At 45.8% G+C, this 18,497-nt stretch overlaps 1 protein-coding gene across 1 annotated transcript in view; it reads left to right on the forward strand.

Annotated features, from left to right (window-relative positions):
• LOC135542675 (phospholipid phosphatase 2-like) overlaps positions 1–16,311 on the forward strand; it is a 22,864-nt gene extending 6,553 nt beyond the window's left edge. The window contains exons 2-7 of the mRNA XM_064969798.1: positions 10,383–10,534; positions 10,977–11,063; positions 11,192–11,367; positions 11,452–11,509; positions 11,681–11,857; positions 12,503–16,311. Of these exons, the coding sequence (XP_064825870.1) occupies positions 10,383–10,534; positions 10,977–11,063; positions 11,192–11,367; positions 11,452–11,509; positions 11,681–11,857; positions 12,503–12,745 (893 nt within the window). The 3' untranslated portion in view covers positions 12,746–16,311. The remainder of the gene's footprint in view (positions 1–10,382; positions 10,535–10,976; positions 11,064–11,191; positions 11,368–11,451; positions 11,510–11,680; positions 11,858–12,502) is intronic.
• The last annotated feature ends 2,186 nt before the right edge of the window (positions 16,312–18,497 follow it).

Genomic DNA, 18,497 nt, shown 5'->3' on the forward strand with positions numbered 1-18,497 from the left:
TCGCTGTTCTTTCTACATCTCTGAGGAAGGTCAAGATGTGTGCTACAAACTAACCTCTTCCCGAAGATAATGCTTGAATCAGTTTTCCTTTGGGTTCATTTAAAACATCTCCAGTACCACTGGATCCCAGGTACGGGTCGTCGCCAGTTCTGTTACAATATATGCCATTCCGCAGGGTTCCAGATTCACTGTTACCACGTTGTCTTAATAGTGTTGGTTTTCAATCTTTCATCTATTTATTCACACACTCCCCTTTCTCCTTCCTTTTAAAAAAATCAAATCCAGCTCAGCCCACTCTCTGGAGAGAGGAACAATAATGATCTTGGTTCAACTCAACCCTTGGCCACAATAACAATGTAGCAGAAACCTTACTGGAATAAAACTGGAGATGACTAAAATTCTATGTTTGTGTGTTTATTTCTCTGGCACTGCAGCAGAGTGCGGCACACATGCGCACTTCATCCTCACCCTAACCACTTCTCTCCAGAGAGCTGTCTTATCTGTACACATCATCCTCACCCTAACCACTACTCTCCAGAGAGCTGTCTTATCTGTTATCCTACCCTAACCACTACTCTCAGAGAGCTGTCTTATCTGTTATCCTAGCACCATACAAAGTCAACATCACTTTAAAGTAAATACCAGTTAGTACACATCACACCCTAACCACATACAAAGTCAACATCACTTTAAAGTAAATACCAGTTAGTACACATCATCCTCACCCTAACCACTACTCTCCAGAGAGCTGTCTTATCTGTTATCCTAGCACCATACAAAGTCAACATCACTTTAAAGTAAATACCAGTTAGTACACATCATCCTCACCCTAACCACTACTCTCCAGAGAGCTGTCTTATCTGTTATCCTAGCACCATACAAAGTCAACATCACTTTAAAGTAAATACCAGTTAGTAGTTAGTACACACATCCTCACCCTAACCATCTCCAGAGATCTGTTATCCTGCACCATACAAGTCAACATCACTTTAAAGTAAATACCAGTTAGTACACATCATCCTCACCAACCACTACTCTCCAGAGAGCTGTCTTATCTGTTATTCATACAAAGTCAACATCACTTTGTAAATGAGTTGAGCACCCTACAAAGTCAACATCTTTAAAGTAAATTATCTAACCATATCAGAAATCTGTTATAGCAATATACAAAAAAATTAAGAAATCAATAATCAGATTTAAATGAATATAATACTAATTCAAAGTCAAAACTTTAAGTAAATACCAGTTAGTACACTTCAAAATGTCTGAGTGCGTGCTTGACCTAGCGAATTGAGGTTGACCAAATAGTCAACATAATACTAGGCCTAAATGCTCATCAGAAAATAAAAATATACAAAAATTAAGAAATGAATAATCAAAAGATTTAAATGAATATAATTAACTAATTCAAAGAAGGAAAAATCGCCTGCTACTGTCTGCTCAGACGAACAGCCTCACCTGTTGTTCCTGTCAATCAGACACGTAGTGTCAACCAATGCGTGAGGGAGGGCGGAGCCAACTCACTCACAGTCACACACTTAGCAGCCGAGGAGAGAGAGGAAGGACAGCTGTGAAAACAACAGCTGGAAAATGAGTCTGAAGCACAGTAGCATTTGGATGCATTCTAATAATGTAGACAATGTTAGAGCACAGTGTAGAATTTGCTTAAACAAAATCTCACATAAAGCCGGTTCAAATTCACTTATTTCACAACTGTACAAGAGGCTTCAGTGTGGGAAAGAGTCCAAAAAGCTACTGAAGTTTGCCTGACCACTGACTGCTGGACATCATGTCGGTTACATGTCACTTCATTGAAGATGGTTTGATGTCTAGCTGTCTTCTGGACTGCTTTGAGTCAGCTGGGCAACAGGGAGGGACAGCCCCAGCAGTCAGCTGGGCAAGAGGGAGGGACAGCCCCAGCAGTCAACTGGGCAAGAGGGAGGGACAGCCCCAGCAGTCAGCTGGGCAAGAGGGAGGGACAGCCCCAGCAGTCAGCTGGGCAAGAGGGAGGGACAGCCCCAGCAGTCAACTGGGAAAGAGGGAGGGACAGCCCCAGTAGTCAACTGGGCAAGAGGGGGACAGCCCCATTAGTCAGCTGGGCAAGAGGGAGGGACAGCCCCAGCAGTCAACTGGGCAAGAGGGAGGGACAGCCCCAGCAGTCAACTGGGCAAGAGGGAGGGACAGCCCCAGCAGTCAACTGGGCAAGAGGGAGGGACAGCCCCAGCAGTCAACTGGGCAAGAGGGAGGGACAGCCCCAGCAGTCAACTACAAGAGGGAGGGACAGCCCCAGCAGTCAACTGGGCAAGAGGGAGGGGGACAGCCCCAGCAGTCAACTGGGAAGAGGGAGGGACAGCCCCAGCAGTCAACTGGGCAAGAGGGAGGGACAGCCCCAGCAGTCAACTGGGCAAGAGGGAGGGACAGCCCCAGCAGTCAACTGGGCAAGAGGGAGGGACAGCCCCAGCAGTCAACTGGGCAAGAGGGAGGGACAGCCCCAGCAGTCTGCTGGGCAAGAGGGAGGGACAGCCACCCAGCAGTCAACTGGGCAAGAGGGAGGGACAGCCCCAGCAGTCAACTGGGCAAGAGGGGGCAACAGTCAACTGGGAGAGGGACAGCCCCAGCAGTCAACTGGGCAAGAGGGAGGGACAGCCCCAGCAGTCAACTGGGCAGAGAGGGAGTCAACTGGGCAAGAGGGGACAGCCCCAGCAGTCAACTGGGCAAGAGGGAGGGACAGCCCCAGCAGTCAACTGGGCAAGAGGGAGGGACAGCCCCAGCAGTCAACTGGGCAAGAGGGAGGGACAGCCCCAGCAGTCAACTGGGCAAGAGGGAGGGACAGCCCCAGCAGTCAGCTGGGCAAGAGGGAGGGACAGCCCCACAGTCAACTGGGCAAGAGGGAGGGACAGCCCCAGCAGTCAACTTATTTCAGGGAGGGACAGCCCCAGCAGTCAACTGGGCAAGAGGGAGGGACAGCCCCAGCAGTCAGCTGGGCAAGAGGGAGGGACAGCCCCAGCAGTCAACTGGGCAAGAGGGAGGGACAGCCCCAGCAGTCAACTGGGCAAGAGGGAGGGACAGCCCCAGCAGTCAACTGGGCAAGAGGGAGGGACAGCCCCAGCAGTCAACTGGGCAATGGGAGGGACAGCCCCAGCAGTCAACTGGGCAAGAGGAGGGACAGCCCCAGCAGTCAACTGGGCAAGAGGGAGGGACAGCCCCAGCAGTCAGCTGGGCAAGAGGGAGGGACAGCCCCAGCAGTCAACTGGGCAAGAGGGGGGGAGACAGCCCCAGTCAACTGGGCCAGCCCCAGTCAACTGGGCAAGAGGGAGGGACAGCCCCAGCAGTCAACTGGGCAAGAGGGAGGGACAGCCCCAGCAGTCAACTGGGCAAGAGGGAGGGACAGCCCCAGCAGTCACTGGGAAAGAGGGAGGGACAGCCCCAGTAGTCAGCTGGGCAACAGGGAGGGACAGCCCCAGCAGTCAGCTGGGCAAGAGGGAGGGACAGCCCCAGCAGTCAACTGGGCAAGAGGGAGGGACAGCCCCAGCAGTCAACTGGGCAAGAGGGAGGGACAGCCCCAGCAGTCAACTGGGCAAGAGGGAGGGACAGCCCCAGCAGTCAACTGGGCAAGAGGGAGGGACAGCCCCAGCAGTCAGCTGGGCAAGAGGGAGGGACAGCCCCAGCAGTCAACTGGGCAAGAGGGAGGGACAGCCCCAGCAGTCAACTGGGCAACAGGGAGGGACAGCCCCAGTAGTCAGCTGGGCAACAGGGAGGGACAGCCCCAGTAGTCAACTGGGCAAGAGGGAGGGACAGCCCCAGCAGTCAACTGGGCAAGAGGGAGGGACAGCCCCAGCAGTCAACTGGGCAAGAGGGAGGGACAGCCCCAGTAGTCAGCTGGGCAAGAGGGAGGGACAGCCCCAGCAGTCAACTGGGCAAGAGGGAGGGACAGCCCCAGCAGTCAACTGGGCAAGAGGGAGGGACAGCCCCAGCAGTCAACTGGGCAAGAGGGAGGGACAGCCCCAGCAGTCAACTGGGCAAGAGGGAGGGACAGCCCCAGCAGTCAGCTGGGCAAGAGGGAGGGACAGCCCCAGCAGTCAACTGGGAAAGAGGGAGGGACAGCCCCAGCAGTCAACTGGGCAAGAGGGAGGGACAGCCCCAGCAGTCAACTGGGCAAGAGGGAGGGACAGCCCCAGCAGTCAACTGGGCAAGAGGGAGGGACAGCCCCAGCAGTCAACTGGGCAAGAGGGAGGGACAGCCCCAGCAGTCAACTGGGAAAGAGGGAGGGACAGCCCCAGCAGTCAACTGGGCAAGAGGGAGGGACAGCCCCAGCAGTCAACTGGGCAAGAGGGAGGGACAGCCCCAGCAGTCAACTGGGCAAGAGGGAGGGACAGCCCCAGCAGTCAACTGGGACAGCCCCAGAGTCAGGAGGGACAGCCCCAGCAGTCAACTGGGCAAGAGGGAGGGACAGCCCCAGCAGTCAACTGGGCAAGAGGGAGGGACAGCCCCAGCAGTCAACTGGGCAAGAGGGAGGGACAGCCCCAGCAGTCAACTGGGCAAGAGGGAGGGACAGCCCCAGCAGTTAGCTGGGCAACAGGGAGGGACAGCCCCAGCAGTCAGCTGGGCAAGAGGGAGGGACAGCCCCAGCGGTCAACTGGGCAAGAGGGAGGGACAGCCCCAGCAGTCAACTAGGCAAGAGGGAGGGACAGCCTCAGGCCACCAGGGCAACAGGAAGAAGAGGGATCAGATGGAGCAGAAGCACCAGCAGTAGTGCCACAAACATCTGCTGTTTGGATGCTGTTTGAAGAGAGAGCAACTGGGGATGCAGCATGAAGGAATCCCTCAGCAGAAGCCATAATGGAGGTCTGATCCTATTTGAAGGAGCCCCTCTGCAGATCCTCTGAGCTGGTGGAAGAACAAGGCCTCTGTCTACCCACGGCTTACTAAAGTCATGGCAGGGAGACTCTGCATAGCGGCCACATCCCTTCCCTCTGAGTGGGTCTTCTCAAAAATGGGACAAATAATTACTGAGAGAAGAAACCGCATCAGCTCCTCAAAAGTGAGGCAGCTCGCATTTCTGAATGCAAATGTCTCATAAAAGCTAAATATGGTCAGCATTTCTGTGTGCTGCTGGTTATAACATGGCAATGAAGAAGAGAGAAAAGAGGGACCAGTTTAATGTTTTAAGTGGGATGCTGCAGTTTTGCACATTGTTCTTTATTTTTCTTTGATATGGTGCAATATTCTATTATTATGTTGTTCAGATTGTATTTGTTTTGAATTGTTACATTTATATGCACTTTGTTTATATACATTGAAAAGTTCTACTTTAAATGCAAATGTTTTAATAGCATTATTTTCCATAACAAACCAATGCATTTTTAAATACATTGTGGTTAATTAAGGTAGAGTATGATTTAATTAGAATTGTTTTAACACCAATCATAGTCAAACTATCGCAAACTGTTTGACTTGAAAAAATACAAAACATATATTTTTTTAAAGAGCCGGCTCACTGAAAAGAGCCGGAATGCAGCACTCGTGACAATGTGAGCAGGGCGGGCGCCAGAAGGAATCAGTTGGACTGGTGTTGGATTTTTATAGGTGGGCCTATAAAATCAGCATTGCTCACATAGAGCACTCAAAACAAAAGACAGTGGGAAAAAAATGAAAAAAATCCTAAAATTATGGTTATGAAATAAACCAAAACTTGTTTCTCGCTGTCTTGGTGGAAGAGTGGGGTAACATCTCACAGCAATAACTGGCAAATCTGGTGCAGTCCATGAGGAGGGGAAGTACTGCAGTACCAAATACTGACTGTTACTTTTGATTTTTACCCCCCCCTGTTCAGGGACACATTATTCCATTTCTGTTAGTCACATGTCTGAGGAACTTGTGAAGTTTATGTCTCAGTTGTTGAATCTTGTTATGTTCATACAGATATTTACACATGTTAAGTATGCTGAAAATAAACAGTTGACAGTGAGAGGACATTTCTTTTTTTGCTGAGTTTATATGTAATGGTAAATTGATACAAATAAACAATTGAAGGGCAAACTATTCTGGAGAGAGACGTCCATATATCCGTCACACACTCCTCCCCTTCTTCTTGTCTCAACATTTTAAATTATACTCAAGACACATTCTAGATGCTTTACGCTAAGCCTATTGCCACACTCGCTGCCCAAATTGCTTGCTTCTGAAATAGGCATAGGCCTATGCACTTGTGATGTGAAACAATCCACTGTTGTTTAAAAATAAAATAAAAAATGATCATCATCTATGGCTAAGTCAAGCTGTCTGGTAAAGTACATTGGATTATTTTATTTAGACAGAATAATTATAATTTTACTTTAGGGGAAGCCAGAATCTGAGCAGTACGCTGTGCACCTGCCAATTACATTTACATTTACATTTAAGTCATTTAGCAGACGCTCTTATCCAGAGCGACTTACAAATTGGTGAATTCACCTTCTGACATCCAGTGGAACAGCCACTTTACAATAGTGCATCTAAATCATTTAAGGGGGGGGGGGTGAGAAGGATTACTTATCCTATCCTAGGTATTCCTTGAAGAGGTGGGGTTTCAGGTGTCTCCGGAAGGTGGTGATTGACTCCGCTGTCCCGTGAGGGAGTTTGTTCCACCATTGGGGGGCCAGAGCAGCGAACAGTTTTGACTGGGCTGAGCGGGAACTGTACTTCCTCAGTGGTAGGGAGGCGAGCAGGCCAGAGGTGGATGAACGCAGTGCCCTTGTTTGGGTGTAGGGCCTGATCAGAGCCTGGAGGTACTGCGGTGCCGTTCCCCTCACACCAATTTCCCTTTCTAGTTCGCAAGTGGATGAAACCAGATCTGGATATAATGACGAGATGCTCGTGTCTCCGTCCTAACAATTTGAGTCGTTGTCCCAAAGGCAGGAATGCAGGCACAAGCTTGGTCTGCATGATACAGAAAGTAACCATAGCCCTTCCCTTTCTCCACATGTTGTTAGGTTACAGCCTTATTCTAAAATTGATTACATTTAATGTTTTTCCTCATCAATCTACACACCATACCCAATAATGACAAAGCGAAAACAGTTTTTTTTTTAATTTTTGGGAAATGTAATAAAAAATAAAATAACAAAAAATGTACATAAGTATTCAGACCCTTCGCTATGAAACTCCAAATTGATCTCAGGTGCATCCTGTTCCCATTGATCATCCATGAGATGTTTCTACAACTTGATTGGAGTCCACCTGTGGTAAATGCAATTGATTTGGACATGATTTGCGAAGGCACACACCTGTCTATAAGGTCCCACTGTTGACAATGCATGTCAGAGAAAAAACCAAGCCATGAGGTCGAAGGAATTGTCCGTAGAGTCCAGAGACATGATTGTGTCGAAGGCACCGACCTGAGGAAGGGTACCAAAAAATATCTGCAGCATTGAAGGTCCACAGGAACACAGTGGCCCCATCATTCTTGAATGGAAGAAGTTTGGATCCACCAAGACTCTTCCTAGAGCTGGCCGCCCGGCCAAACTGAGCAATCAGAGAAAAAGGGCCTTGGTCAGGGAGGTGACCAAGAACCCAATGGTCACTCTGACAGAGTTCCTCTGTGGAGATGGGAGAACCTTTCAGAAAGACAACCATCTCTGCAGCACTCCACCAATCAGGCCGTTATGGTAGAGTGGCCAGAGGGAAGCCACTCCTCAGTGAAAGGCACATGACAGCCCACTTGGGGTCAGAATCTCTGGTCTGATGAAACCAAGATTGAAGTCTTTGGCCTGAATGCCAAATGTCACGTCTGGAGGAAACCTGGCACCATCCCTACGGTGATGTATGGTGGTGGCAGCATCCTGCTTTTTCAGTGGCAGGGACTGGGAGACTAGACAGGATCGAGGGAAAGATGAATGGAGCATAGTACAGCGAGATCCTTGATGAAAACCTGCTCCAGTGTGCTTAGATTGGGGTGAAGGTACACCTTCCAACAGGACAACAACCCTAAGCACACAGCCAAGACAACGCAGGGGTGGCTTCAGGACAAGTCTCTGAATGTCCTTGAGTGACCCAGCCAGAGCCCTGGCTTGAACCTGATCGAACATCTCTGGAGAGACCTAAAAATAGCTGTGTAGCGACGCTCCCCATCCAATCTGACAGAGCTTGAGAGGATCTACAGAGAAGAATGGGAGAAACTCCCCAAATACAGTTGTGCCAAGCTTGTTGCGTCATACCCAAGAAGACTTGAGGCTCTTTATCGCTGCCAAAGGTGCTTCAACAAAGTACTGAGTAAAGGTTCTGAATACCTATGTAAATGTGATATTTCTTTTTTTTAAATATTTAATACATTTGCAAAAAACTGTTTTCTGCTTTGTCAATATGGGGTATTGTGTGTTGATTGATGAGGGAAAAAAATATTGTGTCCATTTTAGAATACAGCTGTAATGTAACAAAATGTGGAAAAAGCCAAGGGGTCTGAATAATTTTTGAATGCACTTTATTATACCCATAGAAACACAGCCATGCAATCTCCATAGACAAACATTGGCAGTTAAATGGCCTTACTGAAGAGCTCAGTGACTTTCAATGTGGTTCCAAAAAGTCGGTTTGTCAAATTTCTGTGCTGCGAGAGCTGCCCCGGTCAACTGTAAGTGTTGTTATTGTGAAGTGGAAACGTCTGGGAGCAACAACGGCTCAGCCGCAAAGTGGTAGGCCACACAAGCACACAGAACGGGACCGCTGAGTGCTAAAGCACGTAAAAAATTGTCTATCCTCTATTTGCAATACTCACTACTGAGTTCCAAACTGCCAGCACAAGAACTGTTTGTCAGGAGCTTCCTGAAATGGGTGGGCCTATGCCCTCCCAGGCCCACCCATGACTGTTCCATTGCCCACTCATGTGAAATCCATAGATTAGAGCCTCATTTATTTATTTCAATTGACTGATTTCCTTCTATGAACTGTTACTCAGTAAAATCTTTGAAATTGTTGCATGTTGCTTTTTATATTTTTGTTCAGTATATGACTGGTGGAAGTTGAGTCTGATCAGGGGAGCATGTTGTCTAGTGACAGGGATCATGAAAACAGGAGAAAAAAACATCAGGGTGTGTAAAACCATTGTCCTGTCAGATTTGAGTGTGTGTGTGTGTGTTTGTACACCATTGTGCTGTCAGTTGAGACCGTTTTATAGTCTATCCTGGTGCCAGTCTCTCTGCTCTGGTCTGTGAGTCACTGAACTATGGGGAGAGAGAGAGGGAGGGAAAGAAAGAGGGGGTGAGGTTTGAATGTGGTAAAGAGAGGAGAAAGGTTCAAAGAGAAGTCCATGGTCTCTTCTGTGAGAAATCAGTTTAAAGGAATTTCTCATGGTAACTTTTGGACATTCATCTCTCTCTCTGTGTGTGTGTGTGTGTGTGTGTGTGTGTGTGTGTGTGTGTGTGTGTGTGTGTGTGTGTGTGTGTGTGTGTGTGTGTGTGTGTGTGTGTGTGTGTGTGTGTGTGTGTGTGTGTGTGTGTGTGTGTGTGTGTGTGTGTGTGTGTGTGTGTGTGTGTGTGTGTGTGTGTGTGTGTGTGTCCCGTCCGGTAGTCCGCTCCCATGCCCTTGTCAGCAGGGCTCAGTGGTGAATGTTTAAGGCTGTTACACTGTTAAGCATATCTATGGTGATGGATGTGTGTGGGTGCATGAGCATCAGTGCGCACACAGTATCTGAACCCAGAGGCCCAACGACGCAAAACTTCCAGGAACGCTTCGTGATGCAGACTCGACAGACCAGACAGGGGTTTGGGAAGTCAATGGGAGAATTGAGACATTTTTCCTTTGCCGTTAATATTCTCTAAATCGAAAGGCACAACCTATATGTCTTAAGTAGCCGAACATGTTACTCCAATCTTGTGTGAAAGTGACAAACTGACATCTTTTAATTTTGGTGTAAAATAACTTTATATCTAAGGAGGGCCGTTGATTTGACGGCCTGTTCATGCGCAGTTCGGAGCGAGACAATCGTTAGACCCGATGAAGTTTCTGAGCTTAGCTAGCCAACGTTGCCATGACATCGCCTACAAGCGTGATTGGGGATTTCTATTGGAGAAGCCGTTTCTAGGCATGGTCAACTATACAATCTTTGGAGCGCATGTGTGTGTGTGGCGATAGCTAGCAGCTTCCTCCCCAGGGGACGGAGGTCACTGATATACTGCTGACCAGTAAGTGCCTCGAGGTGCCTTCACATGCCCATGTATTGTTCACAGTTCCTGTCCAGCTGATAGATTTAAACATGTCTGTCAGAGCCTGTTGAGCTGCTTCTTGAACCTCAATCTCACCGAGGCAGAGACAAGTTCAGCACCATGTTGATACTGTCTCCCTTGACCCACTCCGATACCCCTCCTCTCTCTCCCTCTACCCTTCCTATCGCTCTCCCCCCTTCCCAGCGGCCCTTCCGTCAGCGGTCTTGACGTTAATGTTCAGGCCGTACCAGAGGGGTATCTACTGTGATGACGAGAGCATCAGATATCCTTACAGAAGAGACACCATCTCCCACAGGGCAATGGCTGCAGTCACCATCCCCTCCTCCATAGTCATAGTAAGTTTGATGAACAACTTGATGGTTATGGCACGCTATGGTACGAGTTTACCTCTGCTATGGTACGAGTTTACCTCTGCTATGGTACGAGTTTACCTCTGCTATGGTACGAGTTTACCTCTGCTATGGTACGAGTTTACCTCTGCTATGGTACGAGTTTACCTCTGCTATAGTACGAGTTTACCTCTGCTATGGTACGAGTTTACCTCTGCTATGGTACGAGTTTACCTCTGCTATGCTACGAGTTTACCTCTGCTATGGTACGAGTTTACCTCTGCTATGGTACGAGTTTACCTCTGCTGTGGTACGAGTTTACCTCTGCTGTGGTACGAGTTTACCTCTGCTGTGGTACGAGTTTACCTCTGCTATGGTACGAGTTTACCTCTGCTATGCTATGAGTTTACCTCTGCTATGCTATGAGTTTGCCTCTCTCTCTCCATAGATAACTACAGGAGAAGCGTACCTGGTGTACTCCAAGCGTCTCCACTCCAACTCTAACTTTAACCAGTACATGTCAGCTCTCTACAAGGTCAGTTGGAACACGGGTCAGTTTTGGGCTGACAATATGTGGTCATAGCTCGGATTGGCTAGCTGCCTCTTCCCAATTTCATCGGTTCGGGAAAGGGGTTAAATTGGCCTGTGCTGTGCCTCTACTAGGTGGTGGGGACCTTTCTGTTTGGAGCAGCTGTGAGCCAATCACTGACTGACCTGGCCAAGTTCACCATTGGCAGGCCACGTCCAAACTTCCTATCTGTGTGTAATCCCACGGTGTGTTCTGGGTACATGCTGCAACTCAACTGTACCGGCAACCCTCGAAACGTCACTGAGTCCAGGTGTGTGTGTCTTTCTGTCTGTCTGTCCGTCTTTCTTCTCTTACTGTGTGATGCAATGTCAACATGTTTCTCTCTGTGTTCCAGATTGTCGTTTTACTCCGGACACTCTGCCTTCGGGATGTACAGCATGCTGTTTCTAGCAGTGAGTGTTTTTTATTTGAGTGAGTTTCATACACACGTGAGATGACGATTAATGTGTGTGTGTGTGTGTGTGTGTGTGTGTGTGTGTGTGTGTGTGTGTGTGTGTGTGTGTGTGTGTGTGTGTGTGTGTGTGTGTGTGTGTGTGTGTGTGTGTGTGTGTGTGTGTGTGTAGTTGTATGTGCAAGCACGTATGCAGGGGAAGTGGACTCGTCTGGTCAGACCCACAGTGCAGTTCTTCCTCGTGGCGTTTGCGTTGTACGTAGGATACACACGGGTTAGCGACTACAAACACCACTGGAGCGACGTACTGGTGGGACTGCTGCAGGGAACTCTCATCGCTGTGCTCAACGTGAGTGTGTGTAGGTGGTGTGTGTGTGTGTTTGTACATGTGCTAAGCAATTAAACCGAAATGTCTGTAGTTCTTTGGTTTTGGAACAACTAATTGACCGATGTCATTTCAATTATTTTAATTCCATTTCGTTTTTTTTTTCTGTGAGCTCAATGTGCACATTGAACAGTTTCTATACAGATAAATCAGATCAAGCCCGAACTGTGCGATGTAGTAGGGAGTTGTAGTTTCCAGGAAATACATGATCTAAGTTATTGATAGTTGGTATTCAGCAGTCATAAAAGTATGCCTTCTTAACTTTGATGAACTACTAAAATAGTGATTTTGTTAGAAAGCATAGGGACTTGGCATAAAATAATAAAGTTCACAAATAAAACAAATGTAATATACACAACAACCGAGATATTTGATTAAAGTAATGTGAATAAATGCTGGTTAATAAGTGATGAGCAGTAATGGACATTCACTACCATCATGGGACTTTTATTATTTTATTCTGTGTAATAACATTTAACCCACAATGCATAATGCATTTAATGTAAATAAATACACAATTGTGACCGAAATCGAAAACACATTTTTTCCTTCATAATCGAACTGAAACAGAACCAGCATTACTGACTATAAATGATCCTTTTCTCTCAGGTTTGCTACGTCTCTGATTTCTTTAAGCTCCGCCCCCCTCCTCGCTGCCCTCGATCCGAGGCGGCTGAAGACGAACACCTAGAGGCCAAACCTGGCCTGGACCCAGACACACAACTACACAACAACCACTACAACTACACTACTACTTCAGCCCGAACTCAGACTAACAACTACACAACAACCACTGCAACTACACAACAACCTCTACACAACAATCACGGTAACCGTGGGGAAGTGGCGTAGACAGTAATTTGTTGGTGGGTGGGCCTGCAGAAATTTGGGTGGGCAATTATTTTTAATTAAAATGTTTTGTTGTTGGGGAAAGGAGCTAACTTCCTGCAATGTTGCCATTGGCCAAGAGAGAAATGTACAGTTTTACAGCTGTTTATGAATTCTATCTGATGATGTTTGCTTAAGTGAAAAGACAACAAATAAATAGAGCCCGGCCGTATTGGAATTTTGGGTCCGATACCGATTTTGGGGGAGGGAAAAGTCACAGATTACTGATATCTGTCGATATATTGGTTTTTTAGAGGTTGAATGAAAAACAGACCAAATTGTGCTTCATAGGATCAACAGATACTCTAAATGATGATTTCTTAACTAAATATTGTAGTTAACATTATTTAAGAACATTTTATTTGTGGTTTACAGGAGACCCAGTGAATACAAAGCTTGTTTAGTTGACTTTCTTAGGTGCAACTTCAAAATGTCTATGGCAGTGGAAAAGAGGTATGAAAAAGTGTTTGTGCTAAACCACCATAAGGGTGAGTAGATTTACTAGTGTTTTACAGCAGTCAAAGGTCATGGAAACAAACACTTTATGGCAACCTTGCAATGAGAGTACGTAATGACAAGCACAAGCTAGCTGTTCATTACGACAATGTTTTCTTACAGAAACCATATTTACATAACACTGTTATTCAATACAAAATGTATTGGCTATACATTTCAACTACAAATGGCATGCGCTGATGGCTGAAAATGTTTATGCATGTAAAATCTTGCTGCACTGGTTTTTGTCACACATTCCAATTTCGCGAGCTAGCTAACATTAGCTACTTATCTCACAATGAATGCAAGCACATGGCCTGAATGATAGACCTGTGCCAACTGTCTTGTTTTTTGCAGATTGCATATTTCAGAAAACAAACTAAATTTGCCCACTAGCTAACATAATAGGCCCTGACAGTATCGGTCTTCTTTTTGTATCAAGGACGAGTGTTCACTTTGGCGCCAGTCCAGTGTTGGCACATACGTAGCACAGATTGCTAGCTAGGTAGCTAAGTTTCCCACCCATGCCTACGCCCCTGCCATGGAGCTGTCTGTGTGAGAGAAGTGTGTATATCAGTGTAGGCTCATTGTATTGGCAGGAATGGAATAAATGGAACGGTATCAAACACATGTTTGACTCTGTTCCATTTATTCCAGTCCAGCCATTACAATGATCCCGTCCTCCGATAGCTTCTCCCACCAGCCGCCACTGGTATGTATGGGAGGATGTGTATAACCACTCACATGCACATGTATTTTAACTTTGTATTTTTTTTTTAATACAGCGTACTAAAAGTATGGCGGATAAAACCATTTTAGCAGAGAGAAAGACGTACTGTGTAGTTCCCTTGATTTCAATTATGCTAACAGGAAACACTGAAACAACAGTTTTACATTTTGTTATGATTCATATATATTTCCTTTGTGTAGCAGCATCAACCAGGTCTTCCTGGTGTTTGTAGTTTTTTTTAGTGTCCTTTTTTTTTTCTTCTCGCCCACCACCAACCTACCTGATTTAACTAGTTGTTAAGACCTTGATTAGCTGAATCGGGTGGGTTAGTGTGCTCATCCTGTAGTTCTCCAGGAGGGGGGAAGGCCAATGGTCTGGAGTTCAGTGTTAGGCCTACTGATACCTAACATGTCTGTAGAAGACATGCATGTACAGTATATGGAATGTTAAACAGTGTTGCATACATAATTACTTTCTAACTGTTTATTTCTGTCGTATCTCTAAGATTGTAATACCACTACTAGCCCACTGTGATGTTTTTCTTATGTTATTGATGCAACTTGTATTAGTTACTCCAGTTTATTATATATAAAGCTGTGTATAACCTGCCTACCTGCATGCACACAGTAGGTCCTGTGAGATCATGATTCCATGTGCTGCCTTTGAAATGTTATTGATAGTCGTCAGTGTGTCAATGATTGAGTCGCTCACTGAGATGTTCTCTGAAAAACACATTACAGTTCTGCAAAGGGTTAATATATGACCAAAAGTATGTGGACATCTCATTCTGAAATCATGGGCATTAATATGGAGTTGGTCCTCCCTTTGCTGCTATAACAGCCTCCAATCTTCTGGGAAGGCTTTCCACTAGATGTTGGAACATTGCTACGGGGACTTGCTTCCATTCAGCCACCAGCATTAGTGAGGTTGGGCACTGATGTTGGGCGATTATGCCCGGTTTACAGTCGGTGTTACAATTAATCTCAAATATGTCCGATGGGGTTGAGGTCAGGGCTCTGTGTAGGCCAGTCAATTTCTTCCACACCAATCTCGACAAACCATTTCTGTATGGGCCTCGCCTTTTGCATGGGGGCATTGTCATGCTGAAACAGGAAAGGGCCTTCCCCAAACTGTTGCCACAATGTTGGAAGCACAATTGTCTAGAATGTCATTGATTTCCCTTCACTGGAACTAAAAAAACAGCCCCAGACCATTATTCCTCCTCCACCAAACTTTACAGTTGGCATTATGCATTGGGGCAGGTAGCGTTCTCCTGGCATCTGCCAAACCCAGATTCGTCCGTCGGACTGTCAGATGGTGAAGCGTGATTTATCACTCCAGAGAACGTATTTCCACTGATCCAGAGTCCAATTGCGAGCTTTACACCACTCCAGCTGACGCTTGGCATTGCACATGGAGATGTTAGGCTTGTGTGCTGCTGCTCGGCCATGGAAACACATTTCATGAAGCTCCAGACAAACAGTTCTTGTGTTGACGTTGTTTCCAGAGGTGGTTTGGAACTCGGTAGTGAGTGTTGCAACCGAGGACAAGCAGTCCCGTTCTGTGAGCTTGTGTGGCCTACCACTTTGTAGCTGAGCCATTGTTTCTCCTAGACATTTCCACTCACAATAACAGCACTTACAGTTGACTGGGGCATCTCTAGCAGGGCAGAAATTTGACAAACTGACTTGTTGAAATGGTGGCATCCTATATCCTATTAATAGGATGCCACGTTGAAAGTCACTGAGCTTTTCAGTACAGGCCATTGTTTGTCTATGGAGATTGCATGGCTGGGTGTTCAATTTATACACCTGTCAGCACGGGTGTGGCTGAAATCGCAGAATCCACTCATTTGAAGGGGTTTCAACCTACTTTTGGCCATGTAGTGTATTTTATTGTGTTTATATCCACACTGTATTCCTTCATAAGCTTGTCTGTAACAAACTGTAGCTGCAATCAAATGTGTGTATTTCTTCTTGATGGAAAAGAGAACTTGAGTTTATGGAAGTATTTTTCCTTTATAATCTGACAACTCATGCTGAGACGAAAGTGCATGCAGAACCATAGAGTTACTGCTGTGGAGGGATGGAGAAACGGATGGATAGATTGTCTTCAACTTCATGTATTCATCCAAGTGATTCACTAGGACTTTCCCAATGTTGGTTGGGGTGAGGACACACCAGACCCAGTGATGAAGACACTTGCACATGTTGTCATATCTTTATTTCAATTTGTTTTGTTTTATTTCTCTGTGTTGCTTTTTTTTGTAGTTTATGCATAAAGATAAACTAATATGTCCATTGTGCATCTGACTGATTTTTGAAAATGTTTATTAAAGCGCGTGTGTGTGTGTGTGTGTGTGTGTGTGTGTGTGTGTGTGTGTGTGTGTGTGTGTGTGTGTGTGTGTGTGTGTGTGTGTGTGTGTGTGTGTGTGTGTGTGTGTCTTAGTTGATTCTGTAAGCCTAATGAGGGAATAGTTACTGAAAAGGGTGCAGGTATAAATTCCCTGTACCTCATCCACAGTTGATATAAAGCCCTGGGCATGATTCCATTTGTTTAGTTTGGGTGGTCCTTGCAGACAAAGGCAAACCATTTCGCTGTATACTCTATGTGCTTCCTCATTAAGAACAGAGAGTGTTATGTTACTGATGGTTTGTACGTTTGTGGCTACCAGTGCAGCACCTTCAAGTTGTCACGTTGGGGATAACAGTTGTTGACAACTATAGTATTTTAGCTAGGCCTAACCTTAACCTAATTCTCCTAACCTGCCTAGTTAATTCTCTTAACCTACTATGTCAGGTATTCTAACCTGCATGTTAAAAAAAACATCAGTATTGCCACAGCGACATGTTCTTGGATGGACTCAGGTGAAACACTATCCTGTTGACAACAGTGGAGTTCCCAGGATGCTGCCGGCCTGTCCAGACTTGAGTTGTGGGATAACTCTTGTCAGTTGGAAAACAAACTCCATAGGGATATACTACAAGCAGAATCAATGAGTTAGCCAGCTAATTTGCCTAAATATCCTGAGGTTTATTATTTTATTTTAAAGAAAAGGTTTGAAATGGGAATGGTGCCTTCAGAAAATATTCATACACCTCGACTTATTCCACTTTGTTACAGCCTGGATTCAATATGGATTCAATAGTTTCTCACCCATCTACACACAAACCTTTGTGACTAAGTAAAAGCATGCTTTTAGAAATGTTTGCAAATGTATTGAAAAATGAAGTACAGAAATATCTAAATTACATAAGTATTCACACACCTTTAGTCAAGTCTTTGTAGAAGCAAGCACCTTTGGTGGCGATTACATCTCTGAGTCCTCTTGGGTATGTCTATCAGCTTTGCACATCTGGATTTGGGGATTTTCTCAAGTTCTGTTAAGTTCGATGGGGCACGATGGTGAACAGCAATCAAGTCTTTCCACAGACTGAAGCCATTCCAGCTTTGGGTCATTGTCCTGTTAACGTATATCTTCACCCCCATTTGCACTCTGAAACAGGTTATCAAGGATTTGCCTGTATTTGGCTTCATTTATTGTTCTCTCCATCCTTACCAGTCTCTCCCTCTGAAAAACATCCCAATATCCTGATGCTGCCACCATCATGCTTCACAGTAGGGATGGTGTTAGATGGGTAATGAGCTGTGCCTGGTTTTCTCCAGACATAACATTTTGCATTCAGGCCAAATAGTTACATTTATGTCTCATCACACCACAGAATCGTTTGGCTTATGATGGGACTTTCACGTGCCTTTCTGTAAACTCCTGCCTTTTTCTCAGTAGTGGCTTCCACCTGGCCACTCTCCCATGAAGCCCAGATGTGTGAAGTGCTGTAGAGACTGTTGTCCTTCTGGCAGGTTCTCCCATCTCAGCCAAGGGACTCTGTAGTTCTGTTAGAGTGGTCATTGGGACAGCAAACTCTAAGCAGAGTCTGGGTAGTTCCATATTTTTTCAATTTCCACTCTGACATGCGCTGTCACATGTGGGACCTTAGAAAGAAACACACCTGTCTATATAACTCATGCCCCAAAAAATGAATTGGCCACAGGTGGACTAAGTTGTAGCAACATCGCAAGGATGCTCGAAGGAAATTAGATGCACCTGAGGGGTGTGAATACTTATGTAAATTAGATATGTATTTTATTTTAATACACTTGGGAAAAGTTCAAAAAATATGTTTTCCCTTTGTCGTTATGAGGTATTGTGGGTAGATGGGTGAGAGAAAAAAATCTATTTTGAATTCAGGCTGAAACAATATGGAATAAGCCAAAAGGGGTATGAATAGTTTCTGAAGGTCCTATAATTGACTCCACAACCAAAAACACAGTGCCTTGCAAAGGTATTCTCACCCCTTGGATTGTTTTTGACATTGTGTTAAAGTGGGATTAAGATGTCATTTTTTGTCAACAGTCTACATAAGACTAATGTCAAAGTGGATAAATTATTAACTGAAATATAGTGCTTTCATAAGTATTCAGCTCCTTTGT

Source organism: Oncorhynchus masou, chromosome 6 (genome assembly GCF_036934945.1).
Source record: "Oncorhynchus masou masou isolate Uvic2021 chromosome 6, UVic_Omas_1.1, whole genome shotgun sequence".
In the NCBI taxonomy this organism is placed as follows: domain Eukaryota; kingdom Metazoa; phylum Chordata; class Actinopteri; order Salmoniformes; family Salmonidae; genus Oncorhynchus; species Oncorhynchus masou.